Source organism: Rhinatrema bivittatum, chromosome 8 (assembly GCF_901001135.1).
Source record: "Rhinatrema bivittatum chromosome 8, aRhiBiv1.1, whole genome shotgun sequence".
NCBI classification, from domain to species: Eukaryota; Metazoa; Chordata; class Amphibia; order Gymnophiona; family Rhinatrematidae; genus Rhinatrema; species Rhinatrema bivittatum.
Genome location: NC_042622.1, coordinates 181,216,545 through 181,234,467, shown reverse-complemented (window position 1 = coordinate 181,234,467; position 17,923 = coordinate 181,216,545). Strand labels below are relative to the sequence as shown.

The 17,923-nt window shown below is 48.3% G+C and overlaps 1 protein-coding gene across 4 annotated transcripts; it reads right to left on the bottom strand.

Annotated features, from left to right (window-relative positions):
* Positions 1-5,676: 5,676 nt before the first annotated feature.
* Positions 5,677-17,390, bottom strand: SRSF1 (serine and arginine rich splicing factor 1). 4 transcript variants are annotated; one of them, XR_003858203.1, is made up of 5 exons: positions 16,819-17,390; positions 14,994-15,211; positions 7,951-8,123; positions 7,060-7,179; positions 5,677-6,184 (listed from the first exon to the last, which is right to left on the bottom strand). XR_003858203.1 is itself a non-coding variant. In XM_029612579.1 (4 exons), exons 1-4 carry the CDS (start codon positions 17,010-17,012, stop codon positions 7,141-7,143), a joined length of 624 nt encoding a protein of 207 aa, XP_029468439.1. In that variant the 5' UTR covers positions 17,013-17,390; the 3' UTR covers positions 5,677-7,140. The 4 variants fall into 4 exon arrangements, 2 of the variants coding, with proteins under 2 accessions (XP_029468439.1, XP_029468437.1); XR_003858202.1 differs by having other exon boundaries at positions 7,060-7,750; positions 16,819-17,379; XM_029612579.1 differs by having other exon boundaries at positions 5,677-7,179.
* Between the last annotated feature and the right edge of the window lie 533 nt (positions 17,391-17,923).

Sequence of the window (17,923 nt, the reverse complement as noted above, 5' to 3'; positions counted from 1 at the left end):
GGATGTGGGTCTTTGGACTGATCTGTGGTACTTCAGGAACAAAAATTAGCAGCTAAGAACCAATTTTCCTTTCCTGTTTGTACCCCTCTGGAATTCTTCTCCCGTTACAAAAGGTAGGCCGAAACAATAGCTGCCTTCAGCCAACGCTTGGAGGCTTGCATCAATTTCTGGCACCTCCAAACTATACAAAACAAATGATCCAACCACTAAAAACTGTTTGTGACCTTTTTCTCCGGCAACTCAATTTGGGAAGGCAGGAGTTCCAGTCTGATTCAGGTGAAAGGAAGATACCTTAGATAGGAACAAAAAAGTACCATGCGCAGACACCCTCTCGCCGAACTCTTCAAAAATAGTCTCTACAGGACAAAGCCTACAGCTCCAAGATCCTTCTGAATGAAAAAATCACCACCAGAAATACCACCTTCAGCATGAGGTCCTTTAACGATGCCTTCCTCAATGGCTAAAAAGGGAGGCCCACAAAGCACCTGCAAGACCAAGTTTAAATTCCATGCTGGACCCAATCTATGCACCGGTGGCCGCAGATGCTCAACCTCCTCCAAAAACCTCACAACATCCGGCTGTGGGGCCCACAATATTTTTCCAGTAGTATACCTCTGAGCCACTCTAGGGCTGCCACCTGAACCCGCCAGGAATTGTAAGCTAAGCCCTTAAACCATGAGCTCAGAGTATTCTTTTTGTCACAAGCGCTTGCTCTCAAAAGTCAAGTTGCAAGACAAAAATGATCTGCCGAATCCAAGAAAATAGGTCCTTGCCTTAACAGCCCCTGGAAACGAACCAATCTCAGGGACCAGTCAATTGTGTGCTGAACCAGATCCGCAAACCACAAATGATGTAGCTTCTCCACCACCCCCAGTACGACCTGGCCCAGATGCCTCTCAATGTGCCTAAACACTTGACCTATTAACTGTCATGGCGGGAACACTTATAGCAGGATCTTGGTCAGCCACGAAAGAACTCTAGTGTCTATGCCCTCAGCTGCAACTATCATCTGCAGGTGAAGAAACTTGCTGACCTGGTTTTGCTCCTTGTTGCCTTCAGATACACAAAGGGACTGCCTCAACGAAACTGGATAAGGCCAAAGGCCTCTTTCGATAGTTCCCACTCTCCTGGGTCCAACTGTTATCTGCTGATAGTCCGCTTGCATATTGTCCACTCCCACAACATGTGAAGCAGCTATCCCCTGCAAATGTCACTCCACCCAGGCAAAAAGGTCCTGAGTTCCTTGGGCAATCGTGCAACTCAGCATTCGCCCTTGCCAATTGATATAAGCCACCATTGTTGCATTGTCCAAAAAACAATTCGCCCTTGGACTTGTGGAAGGAATTCGACCAACGCCCTGCACACTGCTCTAGTTTCCAAGCGATTGATAGACCAGGATGCTTCCACTGGTGACCACAGTCCTTGTGTCAGCTGTTCTTAACAGATCGCCTCCCAACCCTTGAGCTTGGGATCTGTGATCCCTAGAACCCAGTCCAGAACCTCCAGGCTCATCCCTTTCTCCAAATTGGGCCGACAGCCACGAGAGACTGAACTGGAAGTATCCTGCAGCAGTAAAGCACGATGAAATTCTTCTGACAACGGATTCCAGCACGACAGCAATGCTTCCTGTAGAGGGCGCATGTGGGTAAAAGCCCATAGCACCAAGTTCACGGTAGATGCCATTGAACCCAGGACCTGAAGATAACCCCAAGACCTGGCATCCACACAATCCGCACCAACTGGGATTATAACTTCCAAATCCTCTCCTAGGTGATAAATACTCTGCCGAGCTGAGTTTCAAACTTTGCCCCCAAGTATTCCAACATTTGGGTGGGCCTCAGATGACTCTTCACCAAATTCACCACCCAGCTCAAGGACTGCAACACATCCATCACTGTGCACACAGACTACTGGCATACCTCCTCCGATTTCTCTCAGATAAGCCAGTCATCTGGTTAAGTATGAACTAGGATCCCTTCCCTGCAGAGAGCTGCTGCCACCACCACCATCACCTGTGAACATGCGCAGTACAGTCGCCAAACCGAACGGGAGGGCACAAAATTGGAAAAGTTACCCCAGAACCATAACATGAAGAAGCTTTGATATTCTTCCCAAATGGGTATGTGCAGATTGGTCCTCACCGGACTTGAAGCCTAAGAACTCCTTGAGACAAACTACCACTATCACCTTCCGCAATGTTTCCACACGGAAAAACAGGGAACTCGCAGTACTGCATTTCATCTTTTGCAGATAGATGGGATGAAAGTCTCCTTTTCTGGCACAACAAAGTAGAGTACTTCCCGTGACCGCGCTCCCTGACCACTACCAATACTATCATGCCAGCAACTGAAGGTTGACACTTGTCCCAGATCGCCGCATGCTTGCCGATACTGCAATGAGATGATTGAGCAAAAAAACTCTAAAGCACAGCTCTCCCTTATTACCTCTAGGACCCATTGGTCCAAGGTAATCCTGGTTTACTCTTGATAAAACTGATCGGCCTTCCACCATCTCGAGACTGCACCAGCCTGGCTTCATTGTGAAACCTTAGTGCTGCCGGCCCCCTGGTCGGAGTCCTCTCAGGGAAGTCTATGGGTGCTGCGACAGGACTGCTGCCTACCAGAACCTTTGTTCTGCCCTGAAGACAGAGCAGAACCCTTATTGGGACAAAAACCATCGCAACTTCCAAAACCTAGAGCAAAGCAGAAAAGACTTCCTGTCATTTTATCCTCCGGCAGCTTGTTCCCTTTAGACTCCCCTCAAAACCTTTTAGCAATTGTTTCAGGTCCTCCCCAACCATTTTTCCTTCCTTTAAAGGGAAGATTACATAGCTGAGACTTGGACCACATAGCAGATCGATTCTGCAACCACAGCAGATATAGCACAGAGACTGCCGCAGCCATATTCCTGGCCAAAGTCCAGCTCAAGTTATAGTGTCAGACTCATATGCAATCCTGGTCTCCACCTGAATTACCTGGCTATTAAAACCAGCATCTGCTGAAGACTTCTCCGAAGACTTCTAGATCCAGCATACAGGCCCTCTGCATCAGACTTCCACAAATCGCTGCTCACAGGCTCAGTGCCAAACATCCTCTCCCACTAAATCTCTAGCTTACAGCCCTGCATGTCCTTTAATGCAGCCAAACCCGCAACCAGAATAGTCGACTTGTTAGTGACCACCAAGACCAAAGCATCAGCAGCCTTGGGCTATCCTCCGTGAGGGGATACAATTTTACTTTGGCTCTAGCCACCTTGGGAATCGCCTCTGGGAAGTCCTAATCCTGGTTCAGCAGCTGTTCTTGATCCTTTTAGGGAAAAGCTTTGGGTGGACCTGAGCCCAAACACCAGATCCACCCTTCCACTGGTAGACTCCCCCTGGCCCACCTTAATACCCAGTTCCTTTCGAACATAGGAAATAAAAGGCCTCACCTCCTCGTTATGGAACATATGAACCACCTGCATACCATCTCTGTTATCGGAACCTCTTCAGGATCTGCTGGGTCATCCTGATCCACCCCCATGACCAACTTCCAGGTCTGAATCATCTAAGGCACCAGGCCCAGCCCACAAAAGGAGGTTCCCCAACCCCTGGCCAAGGAGCCCCTCAGCCTCTTTGCAGCAGGACAAGATGGCTGACAAAATTGCCCTTTTATAGTCAGTACTTTTCCTGGTTAAAAGGGCCTGATACATAAGCAAGACAAATTGAGAATAACTCCACATCATCCTCTCCCACACAAACATGGGAGGAGAGTCCCTGAGCTCCTGGGAGTGTCACCTTTGAACTGTAGCCTTTCTCCTGCGTGACAGGCTGTTTAGGCTCCCAGTATTGATCCTGCCAGAGCCTCGGGAATCTGCAACTCTCCTACCAGCCTCATCCCTCAGCCTAACACTGTTGCATTCAGCTGTCCCTATGCCAGGCTGCTGCTGACAAGCTTTCCTGCACTGGGAAACTGCTGTCTGCGCTATCTTATCTCCACATGGCCAGGCCTGCTGCAGACTAACAGACACCACATGATAGTGGTGCACAGGGGAGGGAAACACTACGCAATGCAGCCTCCAGTTCCAAGCAGCATGCAGCTTTCCTATGCTGGGAAATCAGTCGGAGCCATCTTGTGTTCATGTGGGCGGGCCTGTTGCAGAGGCACAGGCCTGTGATCACAGCACATGGGAGAGGAAAGGAACACAGCCATGAACAGAGGAGCTACATTGTTACAGGCCAGGGGAAGGGAGCAATGTTAACACTTTTTTCTTTAAAGAAAGAGCAACCACAACAAAGGCATAAATTTAAACAAAAAACAGAATATTTCCCTGCTACTGGCAACACCTCTGGTAAGGAGCCTTCAGCAGAGAAGAGGGAACCAGGACCCCTGCCTCTGATGCAGGATAAAGCTGATCAGGAATTACCCACTCCCTACTCAAGCAGAGGGATGGCCTGCAAAGGAACCCAACACCTCACCAAGCATCTAACTGCTCTTCTTGTCTCTACTGCAGGTTTGCACCTCTACCATCTGCTGAAGACAGAGAAATAATCAGGGACTAGAGGTAGCACACTTGGTTATGTAGCAGGTTTTAGTTCTCTACCCCTATCTGCTGGTAGGGATGCAAAATCCACTGGTGTGGACTGATCTGATGTACAAGCAGGAGGACTGTCCAGAAGTATCTATGTCTCTTGATGCAAAATGGCTTCAAGCTTCTGCTTCTTACTTTTCTTTAACATAGTCTAACACTGACTAGTTAACCTTTTCCCTAACTGGTTCTCTCTAGTTTCCACCCCTGCTTATAGTTATCTAGTCCCTCTCACCCTAGATACCACTACAGAAAAAGCAAAAAAGTCTTCAGAATTTCCTATTCCATTTATAGAGGAAGGTTATTATGCATGCAACACACCATGAGCTGATTTTATACTTTAACAATGTAGTACAAGGATAGTGTGTCATAACATACCAAACCATTAATTTTATAACTTGGAAGCAACAGCAAAAAGCAGTTTATTTTTTTAATTTTTAGCCTTTCCTGATTTGGCTTGCAGATTCTGCCACCACAAACTTCCAGATGAAACTAGCTGTTCCAAGTAATCACTTCTGCAAGTCAGGGTACAGAACCATGCAGCAGGGCACTAAATATCACCCTTACCAATGCAAAGTATCTCCCTCGCTCTAGCCCCCTAGGCTGTAAATGCTGCTTCTACAACAGGCTGACGGCTGCAAAGTAAGCCCTCCCAGAAAAGGTGAGGACAATAAGAGGGTAGGATAAACACTAAAGTCTTGGTGGCTGGCGGATGGAAATAAAGACATTTGGTAACATTTGGTAATGCAATGTAACATCAGCACGGGAGGAGCTAGCCTACAAGAATAACCATGCATAGAATAGCAGCTGCAAGCCTAGCCCTGTTAACCAAATTAGATGGACAATTTTGATCTTTAGCTGTTATTTATCATGTTGCTATGATCAGCAAACACTGCACCTGGCCATGTACACCACTGCATTTAAACTATGGGGCAGCTGCATCTAAAGGAGCAGGTACCAACAGTAAGCCCTGCTAAAACTTCAGCTTTTTCTGTTTTGCTTTAAAAATTTAAGTAGTGCTATAATCTTACCATACACGGCCTTCACGGTTCTTCCTTATGCTGAGTCAAACTTTGGTATCCATTTGAGATAAAGAAAAAGACAGCCATGGTTTTTTTAAAAATTTTATTTGTCAAAGGAAATTAAACTGCAATAGCCAATTGAAAACCTACTTAATCGTCAGCTCCAAGTTGTTCTGTCAAGTTAGAAACACAGGTTATTAATGTACTTTTTAAACAAATCCCCCCCTTCCCTTTATGTTTACCATCTATTGTGCTGAATCCTTCCAAGGAGACTGCTCCAGCGTACCTCTCCAGGTCCTCGCCTTGCTCCTTTTACAAAACATGAAACAAACTCCTCCGTGCATCCTAAGGGCTCCAATCGTCAAAAATAGGAAAAATATCTTTGGAATAGCCAATTAAAGTTGTATATATATAAAAAAAACTCCACATGAATGCGGTTTGGTTGGGGCAGGAATCCACACTCCTGTTTTCCTGGTTATTTGATCCCGCTCCATGAATCCTTGCAATTCATCCTCCCTATCCTATTCACATTATGATTTGAATCCAATGATCCAGCTCCAAGGATTGGGATCCAGTGAGCCCTCTCCAATCCAAACCTTTATAACCAGCAAAACCAAAAAAGAGGAGGCAAAAGTTAGATACGGTTACAAAAAGAAGGTCCTGGGGAATGATTAGTTATCTCTGCCAACACTTAACATAGATGTGGCACCAATAACTATCAGTTCCCCAAATCAAAACGTCTGAATGGTGAAGCAAAAGGTAAAATTTAGAAATGTATTTAGCAAAGCTATTCATTCAGGGAAGTAACGTACTTACATGTTAACTGATAATGCTAACATTACTGTAACTTCCTAGGTTTTGTGGTTGTAAAAAAAATGTTTAATAAGCTTCAAAGTTTACTGCTAATGTTAACTACCTAGATTCTAAACTAAAGCAAGTACTCTAGAATGTATTCAAGATAATGATTTAAGCTAATTGGGAGTTTTTACCATACCAGTAAGTCAACTGTGCAGATTATTCTAAAGGGGAAGGGTTGAGGAAAAAAAAAAAAGATGGTATAACCCCACAGCTACATTGTTCTATAGCAACATTTCAGGAATTGATATATAGTTTTACTTTCATTCCAACACTGAAAAATAATGAAATACCAATGCTGTATCAGTCACACAGAGGACATGCAGATTTAGCAGTATTGATATTATACTGGTCTACCAAGGTTTATACATTAACAAACAGAACTCAAATGTTTTGTGGCCAAGTACATTCCCAGTCCCTCTTTAATTGCAAATAAACTTAGCCAAAATGGAGAAGAGGGGGACCCAAACTGATAGGTTGTGTGTAATTTAGTTTGTTCTAGTACTTGCTAAAATTAGTTTGACTTTACGCCATAACTAAACCAGACAGCCACTAATTTTCAGTATAAAGTCAATACTACCATTTTCATCTGTGACAATAGCACTTGGAGTCATACCATTGCCTCCATTATTGATCTGATCCTCCTCAATCCTCCTTTTGACAATCCTAAAATGATTGAAATGTGCTCCACAATCCTTTAATCCAAAGCATTCTTAATCCATCTCTTCAGATATGTCTACAGAAAGACACATGAAAAGGCAAGGTAAAATTTAAGATCCCCCAGAAAAGACAAGTTATGCACAACCATCCAACATCCCCCACTTCTAACCACAACCAACAAAAACATTTACACAGGAATATCACAGTCTGAAAAGCGCAGTTAACTAACTTAATTTTTAAACGAACTGTCTACATCGTTAAAATACAGCCTACCAAAACACACAAGGGGAATGTTGATGTTAAGGAGCAAACACTCACTTGGAATATTACATAAGAATGTAATTCAACACATTAGCCAACTTGAATAAAAGTGAATAAAAAATTAAAGACAGTATGGAGTAAAGGAAAATGCGTACAACATGAGGAACTACAAAAAAGCTTCACTAAATCATTTATGTACGAGAGCGTGATCTGCTATGACGGGGAGAATAGCGTGGCGATCCTCGGCTTCTTCTAGGAGAGTAACTGCGACTCCTGCTGTTGCTGCGACTACGGCTTCTGCTACGACTACGGCTTCTGGATCGAGATCTTCCGTAGCTTGGACTTCTTGGGCCATCAACTTTAACACGGATGTAGGCAGTTTCTCCCTATCAAATAGACAGAACTTACGATTGAAAGATCTAAGCTTCACAGCTATCTTTTCAGGCATGCTGACATGTTACCTCTAACACAAGGTTTAATTTACTTTACTGAATGAGGCTTTGTGACACTTGGATTTCTTACCTTTATTGTCCCATTGTTAAACCCAGTACATCCAATTCTGGCCAAACAAATGTGTATAACCTACCTCGTGAGATCTAAATTTAGTGTTATCCAGTTTTCGCACTGCGTAGGTCATATCTTCTTTTCGTACAAACTCCACGACACCAGTTCCATCTCGGTAAACATCAGCATAACATACATCACCTGCTTCACGCATGTGATCCTTTAAATCCTGCCAACTTCCACTTGGAGGCAGTCCTGAATGAAAAGGATAATTGAATGTGTTAAATGTTTTAAGAACTCAATTTCCAAATTCAAGGCACATACATTTCAATTAACCACAGGTGAGAGAGAAGATGTATTATTCATTGAATGCTATAATAGTCACATTAGAATGTGTGTGCAAAGTATTTTACAGAGCATGTAGTACATTTACAAACCTGTATACATAATCACAAACATGCTCTGATAAGATACGATGTAAATACACATAGTTTGTGATTTGTTAAATTATAGTTTATGAGGGTTGGCCAATGGCTGTGTGCTGTGGCTAGTTCCAATGTTCCATATATAGAGAGCACAATGGGCCTGGGGGGAGACCGTTTCCACCACTGTAAAAGCCCATGCCAGGCAACCAGAAGCAGAGGTGTCTTAGAGGTAACATCCCTCCAGCCTTAAGGTTATAGGAAAATTAGGTTCTTACCTTTGCTAATTTTCGTTCCAGTAGTACCATGGATCAGTCCAGACAGCTGGGTTATGCCTCCCCTCCAGCAGATGGAGTCAGAGAGAAAACTGAAAGCACCCCCTAGATATACTGGTGTGCCTCCTGCGGTCCTTCAGTATATGTGATATCAAAGCAGAAGGAATGACTTAAGCACTACATACCAAGTCCCCCCACAAAAAACTTTTTTTTTTTTAAACCAGTGACTAGAGCAAGTAGCCACATCCTTGAAAACAGGTAAAAACCAGAACAACAAACAGGACACCACAAATGTACAACAAGAACACCACAAAATGGCAACCGGCCACCTGACACTGTGGCGACCGACAAGACAAAAAACTGCACTGTAAAAACAACAGAATACGAGCGGACTCCCAGAAGCACCAAGGGCGGGCGTCTGGACTGATCCATGGTACTACTGGAACGAAAATTAGCAAAGGTAAGAACCTAATTTTCCTTTCCCAGTACGTACCAGGATCAGTCCAGACAGCTAGGATGTACCCGAGCCGCCTTAACTGGGGTGGGACCCTGAGAGTCCCGCTCGAATCACACTGCTCCCAAAGGACTCTGTAAGAGGGCCACGGACATCAAGTCGATAATGCCTGGAAAAAGTATGCCAGGATTTCCACGTGGCCGCCCTGCAAATCTCTTGACAAGAGACCAAGTAATTCTCCGCCCACGAAGTAGCCTGAGAACGCAGAGAATGAGCCTTGAGCCCAGTGGGAACCGGCTTACCACAGGCAACATACGTAGACGCAATAGCCTCCTTTAACCAGCGTGCAATGGTAGCCTTGGAAGCTGGGAGCCCCTTCCTGGGACCGTTCCACAACACGAAAAGGTGATCCGACTTTCGAAACTCGTTGGTAACTTCCAAATAGCGCAAAAGAATCCGTCGAACATCGAGACGTCTCAAATCCCTACCTTGAGAAGACTGGAGGTCCTCGTCCGAAAAGGAAGGCAATTCCACCGTCTGGTTGACATGAAACGTGGAGACCACCTTCGGCAAGAAGGAAGGGACAGTCCATAGAGAAACTCCCGACGCCGAGATGCGCAAAAAAGGTTCCCTACAAGAGAGAGCCTGAAGCTCCGAAACCCGGCGAGCCGAAGAAATGGCCACAAGAAAAATCGTCTTGAGAGTCAGATCCTTTAAGGAAGCCGCCTTGATAGGTTCAAACGGCGCCGCACACAAACCACGGAGTACCAAGTTCAAGTTCCAAGACGGACAGGGAAGCCTGACGGGAGGTCGCAAGTTTCTAACCCCTCGCAGAAACCGTGCCACATCTGGATGACTCGCAAGGGACGAGCCTTCGACCTTACCCCTCAAGCAGCCCAGAGCCGCCACCTGAACTCGCAGCGAATTATACGCTAAGCCCTTCTTCAGGCCATCCTGTAAAAACATAAGGATATCCGCCACGGACGAACGTCCGGTCGAGATACCCGCCGTGTCACACCAATCATGGAAGACCTTCCAAACCCTCGCGTAAGCGAGTGTAGTGGAAGACCGACGCGCCCGAAGGAGAGTAGACACCACCGCATCCGAATAACCTCTCTTCTTCAACCGCTTCCTTTCATAAGCCAAGCCGCCAGACAAAAATGATCCGCCAGATCGAAAAATACTGGACCCTGGCGAAGAAGATTGGGAAGATGCCCGAGACGCAGTGGGCCGTCGACCGCCAAGGTGACCAGATCCGCGAACCACGGACGCCGCGGCCATTCCGGAGCCACGAGAATCACCGGACCGTGATGTGACTCTATGCGCCTTAACACTTTCCCTACCAGGGGCCACGGAGGGAACACATAAAGAAGAATGTGACGTGGCCACGGAAGGACCAGTGCGTCCACCCCTTCTGACATGTGCTCTCTCCTCCGGCTGAAGAAGCGCACCGCCTTTGCATTTGGACGGGTCGCCATGAGGTCCAAGCGCGGGGTCCCCCAACGCCGCGTGATGAGAGCCATCGCCTCCGACGAGAGCTCCCATTCTCCTGGATCTAGGTGCTGCCGGCTGAGGTAATCCGCCTGAACGTTGTCCACGCCGGCAATGTGGGTGGCCGCGAGACGCTCTATGTGCCGTTCCGCCCAGGACATCAACAGCGCCGCCTCCGTCGCTACTGCTTGGCTTTTCGTGCCGCCTTGTCGATTTATGTACGCCACCGTGGTCGCATTGTCCGACAGAACTCGGACTGCTCGTCCGCGTACCAGTGGTAGGAGGCAACGCAAGGCCAGGCGGACCGCTCTGGTCTCCAATCGGTTGATGGAGCAAGTTGCTTGGAGTGCTGACCAGGTGCCCTGGACTGCACGGGACTGGCAGACCGCTCCCCAGCCCGACAGGCTGGCATCCGTTGTCACCACCAACCAGGACGGGGGTTCGAGGTCCACCCCCTGCAATAGATTGTCTGGAGTCAACCACCAAGAGAGACTGGAGCGAGCCGGCTCCAGCAACGGCAATTCGATCCCGTACTCCTCCGAGCGGGGATCCCACCGAGACAGAAGCGCTCTTTGTAACGGACGCATATGCGCAAAAGCCCATTGTACCATCTCCATAGTAGACACCATATGACCAATGACTTGTAAATAATCCCAGACCGTGGGAATCTCGAGCTCCAACAGGCGCCGTACCTGAGTCATGAGATTGAGCATGCGTTGCTGCGGAAGAAAAACCTTGCCCACCAAGGTGTCGAACCGAGCTCCCAGGAACTCCAGGCGTTGGGTCGGCTCGAGTCTGCTCTTCGCAAAGTTGACTACCCAACCCAACTCCTGCAGCTGGTGAACCACTAAGGAGACCGCTCGGGTGCAAGCCGCATGCGACTTCGCTCGGATGAGCCAATCGTCGAGATAAGGATGCACAAGGACGCCTTGGCGGCGGAGGGAAGCCGCTACCACCATGAGAACTTTGGTGAACACCCTCGGCGCGGTGGCCAACCCGAAGGGGAGGGCGCAAAACTGGTAGTGGTCCCCCATCACCATGAACCTCAAGTACCTTTGATGCCGTTCTCTTATGCCGATGTGTAGATAGGCCTCTGTCAAGTCCAAAGAAGCCAAAAATTCTCCCTTGTGGACGGCCGCAATAACAGACCGGAGGGTCTCCATTCGGAAGCGAGGTACCCGCAACGCCTTGTTTACTCCTTTGAGATCCAGGATGGGCCGGAAGGTGCCCTCCTTCTTGGGAACCAGGAAGTATATGGAATACCGACCCGTCCGAAGCTGGTCCCACGGAACCGGAACCACCGCCCCCAGAGCCTGTAGATGAGCGACCGTGTGGGCTATAGCTACTTGTTTTTCCACCGGGCCGCACGGCGATACCATAAAGAGATCCCGGAGGGGACGTACAAAATCCAACTCGTAGCCGTACCGAACCACGTCGAGGACCCATTGATCCGAAGTAATTTTGACCCACTCCTCCCAGAACCGGGACAGCCGGCCCCCGATAACGGGAACGGAGGAGTGGGCCCGCGCACCTTCATTGTGCGGGCTTGATGGCAGCAAAACCTTGGGAGGAGCCTCCGCGTAGAGGCCTCCTGCCACGAAAGGAAGAAGACGACCAGGCCTGGGATCTCGTCGCCTGCTGCCGCTGGGAAAAGGAACCCCCTCTTCCCCCACGGAAACGCCTTTGGCCCCGAAAACGAGCCCTGGCGTTACCAAACGACCGAGGCTGCCGAGGCTTATCCTCCGGCAGCTTGTAAACCTTGTTGTCACCCAGGTCCTTAATGAGCTGATCCAGCTCCTCGCCAAACAGCAACTTGCCCTTAAAAGGAAAGGAACCTAACCTCGCCTTGGATGTGGCATCCGCCGACCAATGATGGAGCCACAGCAATCTCCTGGCTGAAACCGCCGAGGACATAATGCGAGCCGATGTGCGCAACAAGTCATACAAGGCATCCGCTGTATAAGCGACCGCTGCTTCCACACAATTTGCCTGCTCAGCCTCGCCCGGAGGGAGCTCCTGCATGGTCAGCAGCTGCTGAACCCAGCAGAGGTTGGCCCTCTGCACAAGGCTGCTGCAAGCCGCTGCTCGGACCCCCAGTGCCGCCACATCAAAAATACGCTTTAATAAGACCTCAAGCTTGCGGTCTTGGAGGTCCTTCAACGCTATGCCCCCCGTCACGGGGATAGTCGTATGCTTGACCACAGCCGTGACAGCCGAATCTACCGCGGGTGTCAACAGTTTCAAAGAATCCTTAGGTAAGGGATATAACTTTTCCATGGCTCGATTCACACGCAGGGAAGCCCTAGGCAGTTCCCATTCCTTCGAGACAATCTGCAAGACCTTGTGATGGAAAGGAAAAGTCTGAGGGGGGCCCCGAAGCCCTGCCATCGCGATATCCCCTGTGGACGAGTCCGCCTCCTGAGGCGGTGTCGTTAATTCTAGCTCCTGCAGCACATGGAGAATAAGGGCACTTAACTCCTCCTTAGCAAACAAACGGAGTACCTGAGGGTCATCCCCCTCAACGGACCCCTGCTCGTCCGCCGTTAGCAAATCCGGAGCCCCCGGGGACTCTGGAGCGGCCCCTGTATCGCTCAGGTCCTCAGCGCCTCCCACCCGCGGGCGGGGAGCCGAAGCCCCGGCCGACCCTACCCCCGGCGGACTCCCCCGGGGCAAGGAAGTCGTTTTGGGCACCTTCGGGGGAGGGGGCACCTCCGGCTCCCAGCCGGATTCTGCTTGTAAAAACGCCTTGTGCATTAAAAGCACAAAATCCGATGAAAAAGGCACTGACCTTTTTAATCCTGTCTTCGGGGCATCCGCTGCGGGGGGTCCCCGAGGAGACCCCACATCGGGCTGAGAGCGCGGGCTGCATGCGTCCGGCGAGGGAGGAGGGGAGTTCTCCTCCTCCGAAGCTGAAAATTCATCCTGCCGCATGGCCAAGATGGCCGCCGCACTCCTCCCCGAGGGAGGAGGGGCCGAAGACCGGCTGCCGGAGGCACTGCTGTGCCGCGACGCAGAGGGGCGAGGAGAGCGGCTGCGGGCAGCGCTCGGCCCCCCCGAGGGTCCCTCACCCCCTGGAATACATCGGGGGCAGAGACCCTCGCGGGAAAGACGCGCCCCCGCCTCCCCACATGTCCGGCAAGCCGAGGATCGCGGCATCTGAAGAAGGAGCCCTGCACTGACGGCGAAAAAAAAAAAAAAAAAGGCGCCAAAAACCGGTGAGGCGAAAATTTTGCCAGCGAACGCGCGCCGGGTGAACTAGCCACCCCCTCCGGGGTCCGAAAGGCACGGGCAGGCTGTTTTGGTCGGGGTAAAGCAGGGGAGCTCACTGCCTGTCCCCAACAGGTCTTAAATGACTCTTTGGCTGAACTTTTAATTTATTTTTTTTTTTAAACCCCCTTCAGGGTCAGATCCCTGGTATTGGGGGGGGGGGGGGGAGGGTGACCGGCCCACCGGTAAGCTCTCCCCCAGCCACACGGACACTCTATCCCGGGAATAAGAGAAGGGTATTACCCTCCGAGCCTGCCCCACACTGAACTACAGCCTCGCAGCGCAAGACAAACTAACAAAGACAAACAGGCAGACAGAGGACAGAAAGATGAACTAATTGATCTTGTCCCTTGTCTCCCCCCTTTTTTTTTTCCTATTTCCCAGTACCGAGAAACTGACCAGACCAGAACCGCAGGTTATGCCTCTCAATCTGCTGGAGTCAGAGAATATACTGAAGGACCGCAGGAGGCACACCAGTATATCTAGGGGGTGCTTTCAGTTTTCTCTCTGACTCCATCTGCTGGAGGGGAGGCATAACCCAGCTGTCTGGACTGATCCTGGTATGTACTGGGAAAGTGAGTCCTCTGTACGGCTTAGGCATGCTTTCTTTTGGGGTGTGTCAGTGCCTCTAGCAGCAAAAACTACTGGGTAAACAAATAAGCATGGGTGTAGCTTGCTTGTTACAGGGTGGGGGTTACTACCCAGAATCAATTAAGTCTGATACTTCACTTGGAATACATATCCAGCGCAGCTCACTGCTTCAATGGGGGGGGGGCGGAGAAGAAAAGAGGATTTATATTCAGATAACAACCAACAAGGACTGAATTGCACAGGCTGGGTAAACAAATAAGCATGGAGTAGCTTGCTTATTGTGGCAGTTACTACCCCATACCAATTAAGCTAGATACTTAGATGGAGCTCCAGCACTGTTCTCTACATCAATGGCAGGGGTGGAAGGTAACTAGAACCAAAAATTTACTAATAAGGGCCAAGAGTAACATAAGTATGAAAAAAAAAAAAAATAGTGTGAAAGCTGCTGGGCAGCCTGGATGGGCCATTTGGTCTTCTTTTGCCATCATTTCTGTTTCTATTAAAGGAAATGAACACCAGTTTAACTCATAAAAAAAAAAAGCTCTTTACAAACATTTATGAAAACACCAAGAATGATTTACAGGTCCAACTTTAGTATCAAAGATAAAGAGACAAAGTTACATACCAGAAACTACCACTCTGTTCTCCGAACGTCTTGATGGGGGTCCATATCTACCCCTTGGGGCACCGCCGCCCCCACCACCTCCGCCACCGCCCCCACCTCCTCCTCCACCACCACCTCCACCTCTTCCAGTCCCTCTGCCGCTCCGAGGGAACTCCACACGCAATCTGTAGCCATCATAATCATAGCCATCACGCCCATAGACAGCATCTTCTGCATCTCTAAAAAGGAAAGCAAGAAAAATTCAATTTTAATTTATCACTTATGTAAAAAAAATACTTGCCCCTAGAATGTCTTCTCTCCTATCAACATCATTTTCGCCCACAATTGTAAGCATTCTGGCAATCAATATTTCACTGCACTTCTCAGAGTTTATCAAATTTGACTCATTACTACAGTCAAGTGGTAGGATGTTTTACTCAAATGATATGTGATCTATCTTTATGGTGGTTTGTTTATTTTAAAAAACTAATACTTAACACTAAAAAAAAAAATGATGGGTAGGCCAACCTGGCATGACAAGAATAAAGGAGACCTAGACACTGATCATCCACATCCTCCAGATCTAGGCAAATGCCATTTGGCTTTCACTGGCTTTAATAGCAACATCTAGCATAATTTAAAAATGGTTTGGACAAGCACCTGGAAGAAAAGTCCATAAACAATTATTAGCTAAACAGACTTTGGGAAACCACTTATCCCTAGACTAGGCAACAAGAAACGATCTACTCTTTGGAATCCACAGAGTACCACTGTCAATATTAGGTCTTTGATGTGAGCCAGCATGGCACATTATTTATTATTTTTATATACCAATGATCTGTATACAATACATATCGCACCGGTTTACATGGAACTGAACAGTCGCCTCTGGGGCTGAATACATTAAAACAGATGTACAGGAACACTTTTAGGGAGACATTCAAAAACTTAGTTAACTGAAACTAGGATCCAAATTCAGAAAACATATCATGGGATGTGTGTCTCCATTCCTGTTTTTTCTAATAAAACAACCTTTATGCTGAAGATGTCTGTGCAGCCCCTGGCCCCGGTGCTGCCACAAAGCACCGGGGCCAGGGGGGGGCCCTAACCTAATAGGGTACTCCAGCACAACAGGCTCAAACTTTAGAGTACTTGTGCAGAGAGATTAAAAAAAAAAAAAAAAAAAAAAGCCAACCTTCAATGCAAAGTCAAATCAGCACACAAAAAAAGATAATTTAAACCAATCAACGCAAGCACGTCTCCCCTGTATCTTTTTGCGATCTCGGCGCCTGCGCGTTGAATATCCCTAGTCTGAGCGCGCGAAGGCTCAGGGCCCTGCACACATTCGAATCCCAGCTCCCTCCCTTCTCCTCTCAAAAAGAAAAGGAGGGGCGACACGTTGCATGCATGAGCAACCACGCGGCTTCAGAATCTGTGTAAATCAAGTGCAAAGAATATAAATATAAAGTCAGAATAAAGGCATACGCAGAGACCAGTCACCATATTCCCACGGTTACTGGAAACCTTGCCGATCGACTTCCCCCTCTATAGAGCAAACCGCCTGGCAATCCGCCATTTCCGCGGCGGGCACACGTTTTCCCGCCCTTCGCACCTCAGACCTCCAAAGCCTTAGCGCTCTTTATTTCAGCGTTTTGCCGAGACCCCGGGAACTCACCCGACCAAGGAAATAATAGTCATGACTGAATGGAGAGACTAAGACCCACCACCACAGGCAATTAACAAGGAAAACACAAAGGCCCGCAAAACCGTTCTCGCCCGACCCCCACAGAATAGGGGCGGTTAGGACGTCAGTTCACCAGGACTCCAGCACTCCCCCTTAACGTACCGTGGATCCTCGAACTCCACAAAGGCGAACGGAGGGCCCCCTCTGCGGTTCTTCAAGTCGATATCCCGGATCGCCCCGTACTTATAAAACACATCTTCAATGTCCTTGGTACGGATGTCCGGGGGAAGATTGCCCACGTAAATCCGGCAATCGTTGTTGCCGGCGGGGCCTCTGATTACGCCGCCTCCGGACATAGGTGTACGGGGACGGCTGGCGAGTAAAAGATCCAGTGGGAAGGGTGAAAGAGCACACACACCACGCTTCTCCACCTCCACACTCCAGCTCCAAAATGGCGACTGTACCTTCCTGTGCCGCCTTACCGCGCGCACGGATCCAAGATGTTTCACCGCCTCCCTTTCTAAGTTATCCTTCCGAGGGGCATAAAGTATTCCCCGTTGCCCGATTGGTTACTGCAGTGGGGTCGGAGAGTGAACACCGAATGTCTCTCCGGCTGACGGAGCAAAAGCGAAGCTCAGCCGAGCGAGCCACGAAGAATGAGAAGGAATAAAAAAATTCTTCACGCTAGCCCAACACCGAAAGACGTCTCTATACTCTATGACGTAGTTCCTGTCGAGTATCTGCTCGCGTGCGACGGGACTTGTTTGGAACGCGCTTCTCCCAGGATGCTTCGCGTGGGGTGGCGGTTGGCGCGCTCTCTTTTTTTTCTTTTTTTGCGGCGTTCTGAGCAGTTACAAGGCCCTTCAAAAATAAAATAAAATACCATAACTTTTCTATATTCTATACTATTCAGTTAAAATAAGTTTAATTAATGTTTCATATGTTTTGTAAAATTAATTGCCCGCCTATGGCCTTTTCAATGAGACTTTAATTTGGATTGTGGGAGAAGCCTTAGACAATCAAAATGCAGGGCTAGTTGAAATGGAACCTTGATTTATTTGTTGGTTATTTGTTAACTGTATTATTTAGAAATAATGCAGTACACCAGCGCCCTTTACAAGTTGCATTATTATATACAGGTACAATAAGTTCCTGTCCAAGAGAGTCGCAAGAAGCACGACTGGAAGAAATAGAACTTGAATCCTAGATCCCAGACCATTACTCTTAACACTCTAGGGCTGATGCAATAAAGTGCACCCATCCACCT

What these genes read in the sequence shown, in the direction of transcription:
- SRSF1 (XM_029612577.1), bottom strand. Translation starts at nt 17,012, where the DNA reads ATGTCCGGAGGCGGCGTAATCAGAGGCCCCGCCGGCAACAACGATTGC. An exon ending in GTGGAGTTCGAGGATCCACG is followed by an intron (nt 15,212 to 16,818) that starts GTACGTTAAGGG and finishes TTTCCTTTTTAG; the next exon opens with AGATGCAGAAGATGCTGTCT. An exon ending in CTAAATTTAGATCTCACGAG is followed by an intron (nt 7,751 to 7,950) that starts GTAGGTTATACA and finishes TCTATTTGATAG; the next exon opens with GGAGAAACTGCCTACATCCG.